At 49.5% G+C, this 7,302-nt stretch overlaps 1 protein-coding gene across 1 annotated transcript; it reads left to right on the top strand.

Annotated features, from left to right (window-relative positions):
- The first annotated feature begins 385 nt into the window (after positions 1-385).
- LOC137216681 (CXXC-type zinc finger protein 1-like) lies at positions 386-6,414 on the top strand. Its single transcript, XM_067722734.1, has 10 exons — positions 386-408; positions 1,385-1,436; positions 3,175-3,282; positions 3,408-3,571; positions 3,952-4,159; positions 4,261-4,371; positions 4,696-4,745; positions 4,961-5,057; positions 6,010-6,162; positions 6,268-6,414. Exons 1-10 carry the CDS (start codon positions 386-388, stop codon positions 6,412-6,414), a joined length of 1,113 nt encoding a protein of 370 aa, XP_067578835.1.
- Positions 6,415-7,302: the final 888 nt, after the last annotated feature.

The raw sequence follows: 7,302 nt of genomic DNA, 5'->3' as shown, positions 1-7,302 counted from the left end.
GTAAATTACAGCATTTATTTGCTCTTATCTTCAAGGAATAATATGCAGCCAGATAAATTGCAGTAATTTGCCACTTTGCAACAACACCAGGCAAGGCACCTGGTCATCAGTGGCTACTGGACACTCTTGTGTGTCATGTGTATGCTGGGCACTGCACAACCAGTAGTGAGCAAGACCAACATTGTCCCTGCCTTCATTTCTAGTTGAGGAAAATGGGTGTGACAAAACAGGTGTGAGGGGTTCAGACAATGCCTCCATTTACTTCTTAATTTCAAGATTAAAATAAAAGAAACATTCCTGCTATATAATTATGTCCACAAATTCATTCAGAAGAGAGGCTGGTCATCCAGATGGAAAGGAAGCAGAGAGAGCTTCCCAGACGGTGATGCCAAAGCTGAGTCCTGAAAGGTGAGCAGTGTGATTGTAATCTTTCACAATGATAATGTTTTTTTCTATTTTACTTTTGTTTTACTTTTACTAATATATTTTTCTTTATTTTCATTTTACATCATTTTAATCATGTATTATATAAGATTGGAATTTTTACATGTTCATGGTGAATCAAATCATTATAGAATGACCATTTGAACCCCAATTAATACTTTTTGTCTTAGTATTTTTAGTCTGATATTAATATAATTGACCTTGCTTTATTTTGATTAGCATGTACCTGGCAAATTTCCTTCCATCCTTTTATTTCAAACGTTTCTGTAGCCTTATGATTTGCCAGGTTTGGCATAAACAGCATATGGCTAGACTTGTTAATTTTCATCCAAAATGACAATCTCTGACTTTAACTGGAGAGTTTACCCCATTGACAATTTTTTATTACTGATTATGTAATAAAGTATAAATTTCAAATATGAACTTATTACTACCTTCTTACATTTTTCTTTCTATTTTTCCTGCCTTTCCATAAATCTTTTTCTACTTTCTCGACTTCTAAAAGCTGATTTACTTGTTTTTCTTTGTTTTTCTCATTGCCTACCTCATGATTGAAATAGCAGATAGTAAAATGGTACTAATATGTAATTATTCAAAATAATTGGAAATGATAAAGGGATCAATTTTCCTGCCACATACAATAATGCGGTGAAGATCACTCGGATGTGTGAAACAGTGAGGCGCTTACGTCAAAAGAGACTAGTGTATCCTTCATGACGCACAGAACACCGTGCATGTAACTATGGTTTCTCTGTAACTATGGTTTCTCTGTAACCATTTGCTTCAAACTTTGGGCTGTACAGCAGCTCCGATATTAAGGGTCTGGAGCAAGTGCAAACACAGTACTTTCGGGAAGGGGTGGCGCTAAGTTCGATACCGGACTGGAAGTCGGTTTGCTGCCATTTTTATCTCAGCTGCCTTGAAGCTCTCCTCCGTGTAGCGCCTTCCGGGCGCTGAGGTATCTTGTGAGGGCTTTGAAGACGGAGGGGTGGGTGAGGGGGTCGTCGAAGGGGATTTGGGGGTTGATAATGGGTGTCTTTGGAGGCAGTATGGGGACTTGTTCGAATTTGAGTTGAGCGCTCAGATCATTATTTTCTGTCTTCTTATATTGTCAGCTGAGACCACAGTTGGGTATGTATTGTTTTCGTTAAGCTCTAAGTATTTTCTAATTTCCGTTATTATTATTTTTTTTACCAAGAGTTTAGAAATGCCTTTTCAATTTTCAAAAGTTAAGGCTTTTGTTTCTAACGCGACTTCTCTGTGCCCCGTGTGATGCTTATTCATTGGAAAGTGTTCAGACTTCCTTTAAGACTAAGGCCAGGGTGAGTTTTTATTAATATTGCATCTGTAGCTCGAAACTAGTATGTGTTCTCTGGTTGATAACTGTCTTAACCAAAACGTGTGTATTCTTTGTGTGTGTGCTTGCTCTTTTAATCTTTGAGAGTAATGATTTGCGTGTATGTGCAAATGCACGCAAACATTTAAAAACATTTGTATATTTATATATTTTAGCAGGCGTTACTGGGTTCAGGTAGGAGTAGTTTTCAGAATAAAGACTGTCAAATTATTCTAGGTGAGTGAGTCAGGGCAGACAGCGCACAGCGTGGCACGTGCAAGTGGGGGAGGGGGCAGGGCTTGGCATGGCTCAGCATGTGAGAGGTAAGGCAGAGCAGAGTATGTACAGGAAGTGGGGAGGGGTATATGAGGCTGAGAGTCTGGGAGGCGGGCAGGGCCTGGCAGCGCATGGGACCCACAGGGCTGGGAGCCTTAAGGCAAGACAGAGTGTGTCCAAGAAGGCAGAGTCAGGCATGTGGAGCCTGGAGAGACTAGGCAGACTGGGCGGGACAGAAAGGTGGGCGGAGCATGTCTGAGGGGCTGGGCCGGCTGGGCAGAGGAGGCTTGTCTGGGACCATGGTGTAGGGCAAGCAGGGTAGCAGGTGTGTCCTGGAGGGTGGACAAGGCAGGCTGAGCCCTCTAAGTGTAAGGAGGTGGAGTCTAGCTTTTCTGGGTGGATATGCAGGGCCTTATGAATTCGACTGGGCAAGATGCAGCCAGATGGACTAGCCAAGTGTGTCTGGATAAGGTGGGCAAGCAGGGCCAGGTGGTGCCAGTCATTCCCAGGCAGGCAAGACCTAGTGCATCCAGGCAGGTGCTGTGGGCCCCAGCCACAGTGGCCAGAGGGTGAGGCCAGGAGTGTTGGGGCAGGGTGAGCCCATCCCCACCCACTTAGTGCTGACCCAGAGCCCTCCTTCCATCAGCACAGGAGCGCTACTTATAATCCCTGGTCTCTGGTGAATCTAGGACACAGGGTGGTTGGGGGAATGGAGCTGGTGCGAGGGTCTGCCCATCAGTTCTTAACTGTGATACTCTCAGAGACTTTGCCATAGTCCCCCTGACAACTGCTCACTCGATCACACCTGCCTCAACTACAGAAGTCTGAGCTGTCCCAGAAGTACCAGGTGGGGGCAATGCCATTGGCAGGAAAGGAGGCCATACACCAGCTGTTGTCTGAAAAGGACCTGCCTCAGTACTGAAGCTTATACCAGGACTTTTATATACGAGATTCTTGACAATCAAAGCCTGATGAGTGTATGGCAGGGCCCCTGCGTGGAAGGGTAAGGACATTGAAGGCAGGGAGGCTCAGCAATGAAGAGAGAGGCGGCACGGAGTGTCCAGAGGTCATTTAAGAAACAAATTGGGGAGACCTGTCAGCATTTTTCTCGCCTACAGCCCTGGATGAATGACACTGAGGACTTCCCATTCCTAGATTCTGCACTGCAGAAGCAGGCAATGGATACGAAGAAAAGGAAGAATTTGAAGAAAAAAGTGGAGTGGAAGGTGACAGAAATGGTGGAATGGGGGGCATGGAGGCAGAGGTTGGGGGCAGAATGCAAGGTAGTAGTACAGGGTTAGGGGCTGACACTGATTCCCCTGCCCCTGCTTTGACCACTCTTGTCTCACAGAAGGAGAAGCAGCAGAAGCTCATGGAAAAGTCAGAAGATCCAGAGCAGTCAGGTGCCGAGCACCCAGCCTCACTGCGGCAGTGCCTGGGGCCTGACTGTGTGCACCCCACCCGGCCAGGCTCCAAGTACTGCTCGGACGACTGTGGCATGAAGCTGGCAGCTGCGTGAGTGCACCTGGAGGTTAAGCAACAGGGAATAAAGTAGGGCATGATCTATGCCAGCTGTAAGTCCATCTACCCCGCTACCTATGCATCCTCCACCATTCGTCCACTCATCCACCTATCCATCCACCCTTACATCCACCGACCCGCTGAACCACCCATCCACATTCCATCCACCAACCCACTCATTCACCCTCAACAGTCACTTGCCCACCCAGCTGTCTAGCCATGCACCCAACCATCCACCATCCAAGCACGCATTCACCAACATTCACTCATCTACCATTCATTATCCTAAACATCCACCATTCGGCCACTCATCCATTTCTTCTTATTTTGATGCCCCCACATACGCATTCCATTCTTGCTGTCTCCCCTTCCAGCCGCATCTATGCGATCCTGCCCAAGCGCATCCAGCAGTGGCAGAAGAGCCCTTGCATTGCTGAGGAGCATGGCAAGCAAATGCTCGAGCGCATCCACCGTGAGCAGCAGGACACCCACACCCGCCTGAAGGACTTAGAGTGCCATTTCCATGAACTTGAGGCCATCATTCAGCGTGGCAAGCAGCAGGCTGTGTGCAAAGATGAAGAGGTGAGTGGGAATGGGTGGGGTGGAGCAGAAAGGTGCCTGATATCTTGCCCTGCCGTCCCCACCCTGCACTGCTTTACTGGCCCTTCTACTGTCCTATGCAGAGTGACAAGCATGGCAGGAACAGCGTCAACCTGCAGATCTTCTGTGTCTCCTGCGGGCAACCCATCAATACGCAGGTTGCCCTGCGCCACATGGAGCGCTGCTTCGCCAAGGTTGGAGCATTGGCTGGGGGAAGATGGGGCAAGGGTGTTTTTGGCTGGGTGGGGTCCATGAGGAGGGGGGCAGGTTTGGTGCCCGGGTATTTGTTGTAGAAGACAATACAACACACATCCATGGCTCTACCCATTTGTGCTTTTCTTCCACCCCCAGTAAAGGGGCCAAGATTTGGGCATCAGCCACTGGTGAGGGGGGGACATCGGCTGAGCAGACAGGAGCGTAGCGTCCACAGGGAGCAAATGTGTTGTTTGGGGCTTTTTCATGGGAGGTTACGCAGTGTGTGTCTATAGTTCCTCCCATTTGTACTCTTTTTTCCCCAGTATGAGCGCAAATCGCCCTTCACGTCCATGTACCCCACTCGCATTGAGGGGTGAGTGTGAGTGCTGCTCAGGGTCAAAGGCACGATGTGGACAAGGTCGGGAGCAGGGTGTGCAAGATCAAGGGCTGGATGTGGGTAGGCTCAGAGACAGAGGTGGGCAGATTAGCGGCAGGGTATAGGTGGGGTTGGGGACAAAGTGTGGGCAGGGTTCAGGGTGGGACCAGCCTCCTCCTGACCCTTAGCACCTCACTTTCACCTCTCCCCAGAACCGCAAGGCTCTTCTGTGATGTTTACGACCCACGGAGTAAGAGGTACTGTAAGCGACTCCAGGTGTTATGCCCTGAGCACTCGAAGGACCCCAAGGTGAGACTTTTCTTTCTCTACCTCATCGCCCTCCATTCCTCCCCTTCTCCCTACCTGACCACCTTCCTCTCGTCCTCCAGTGCTTGATTGCCTCCTATTCCTTCTTCCTTCTGCCTGACTGCCTTCAGGCCTCCTGACCAATCCCTATGTATCCCCTCCTCCTTTCCTGACCTCCCCTACACCCCCCTCCTCACTGCCCAATCACTTTCTAGTTTTACTTTTCTCCCTGCCTGTTTATTTATTCATAATCTCCTTGCCTGACCCCGCACCCCAACATTTCTCTCTCCCTCTGCCTGACCAGCCTCCGTTCCTCTGCTCCTCACTGCATAACCATTCCCCATTCTTCCCTTCTCCTTGCTTGCTCATCTCCCTTCTTTTCCTAGCCCCTGCCTGACCACCCCACAATCCCCCCTCCCTCCCTGCATGGTTACCCTCAATTCCTCTCTTCTCACTTGCTGACTTCCTTCCATTCTTATTCTCCCTGCCTCACTTCCCCAATCGCCTTCTCACTGCTTGTCATGTCCTAAATCCCTTCTTCTTCCCTGTTTGATCAGCCCCCATCCCTTTCACCCTCCTAGCCTTATTCCTCACCTCCCCCATGCTTTACCAACCCTCATTCATCTACTTCTCCCTGTCAGACTCCCCCTCCATCCTTCCTCTCCTTCCTGTTTGATCTCTTTCTGTTCTTCCGTCCTTCCTGCCTGATCACCTCCATTCTTACATCCCTGCTTAACTTCTTCCTCCATTCTCCATGATTGATCATCCCCCTTTGGCCCCCTCTTCTTTACCTAATCACTGAATTCCTCTCTTCCCCCTGCTAGGTCACCACTCCCCATTCCTCTCCTTCCTGCCTGCCTGCCCTCTATTCCCCTCTTCCTTGCATCCTGCCTGCCTGATCACCCTCCATTTGCCACCCTTCACGTACCTCAGCATCTTTCATTCTTCCCCACAGGTACCGGATGAAGAAGTGTGCGGTTGCCCACTAGTGAAAAACGTCTTTGAGCCCACCGGTAATTTCTGTTGCCTCCCCAAACGCTTGTGCAATCACCACTACTGCTGGGAGAAGCTGAGACGTGCCGAGGTGGACCTAGAGCGCGTGTGCATGGTACGTTACGTGGTACGTTACATGGTACATTACATGGTACGCCCCTTAGGGGCTGAGAGGCAGGATGGAATCCTAGAAGGCCCTTCTCATGCTTGCCCCCCACAGTTGCTCAAGCTGGAAGAGCTGGTTGAGCAGGAGCACAAGGTGCGCACAGCCATGAAGAATCGGGCAGGGCTGCTGGCCCTGATGCTTCATCAGACAACCCAGCATGACCCGCTCACCACTGACCTACGCTCCAGAGTAGACAGCTGAGCTCTGCTCAGCTGAGGTCCTGTACTCAACACCCTGTGCAAGGGTGTCACTCTACGAATTCCTCACACACCTCTTCCTCTAATATATTTTTCAGGGCATCTCAGAGTTTCTCTGTGCTTCTCTGTTCCCCATTTAGTCTCCTGTCTCGGTCTACGCCTCCTTGAGGTGGGGTGGTCCTCAAAATCCCCCTCTTTCTGTCCGTTCCTGTATCCTCCGTCTCTTTCTTTCCTGAATCTGGGTGGGGCCAGGAGACTGCCCTGCCCTCATCTCCCACCATCCAGAGTTTTGTTTAAAAACTTTAGAACAAGAGATTTTAATATCCTCTGGTGGCCCCTAAGCCGTTCTCTCTGGCCACAAACCCAATTCCGAACCTCCAGTGGTGGTGGGTGACAGTGCAGCTTTACTTGGGGGGTGGGCTACAGTGCACATTTGGGGGTGCCTGTGATGCCCGGTGTGCTCAGTGCAGGTCCTGGTGCACACCTGGTTTCCAGTGTCTAAGAAGTGGGTGGGGAGGGTGAGTTTGAGTTTTCATCTCTGTCAGAAGAGGGAGGGACAGGTAGGTTGCCCTGGATGTGCAGTGAAATATGCAATCAGTTTATGCACACAAGATGTTGCCTCTCCTCAGCCTGAGCACTTTGAAGACAATGGGAAATAGGAATATTGTTTATTGAGAGTCAACCCCATATGGGGTTTAGAATCACAGAGTGGCTAAGTGTGGGCACTTTGGAGTCAGCTGACCTCGGCTTAAGTATTTCCTGGTCATTCTACTTGCTAGCAGTGTGACCTTGGGACAACCAACTTAGCCTCACTGTGCTTCAGCTGCTTCTATTGTAAAATGGTCCTAAGGATAATCATTGTCAGGTAGCTGGCAAGGTTGCAGTGAAAATT

Source organism: Pseudorca crassidens, chromosome X (genome assembly GCF_039906515.1).
Source record: "Pseudorca crassidens isolate mPseCra1 chromosome X, mPseCra1.hap1, whole genome shotgun sequence".
Taxonomy (NCBI): domain Eukaryota; kingdom Metazoa; phylum Chordata; class Mammalia; order Artiodactyla; family Delphinidae; genus Pseudorca; species Pseudorca crassidens.
Note: the sequence above shows the minus strand (reverse complement) of the source record. Positions and strands in the feature narration are given on the sequence as shown.

Bases quoted from the DNA above. Each gene is read 5' to 3' on its own strand.
- LOC137216681 (XM_067722734.1), top strand. From the start codon at position 386: ATGCCAAAGCTGAGTCCTGAAAG. The intron at 1,437-3,174 runs GTGAGGGGGTCG...TCTCGCCTACAG, and splicing joins CTTTGAAGACGGAGGGGTGG to CCCTGGATGAATGACACTGA. The intron at 5,058-6,009 runs GTGAGACTTTTC...TCTTCCCCACAG, and splicing joins AGCACTCGAAGGACCCCAAG to GTACCGGATGAAGAAGTGTG.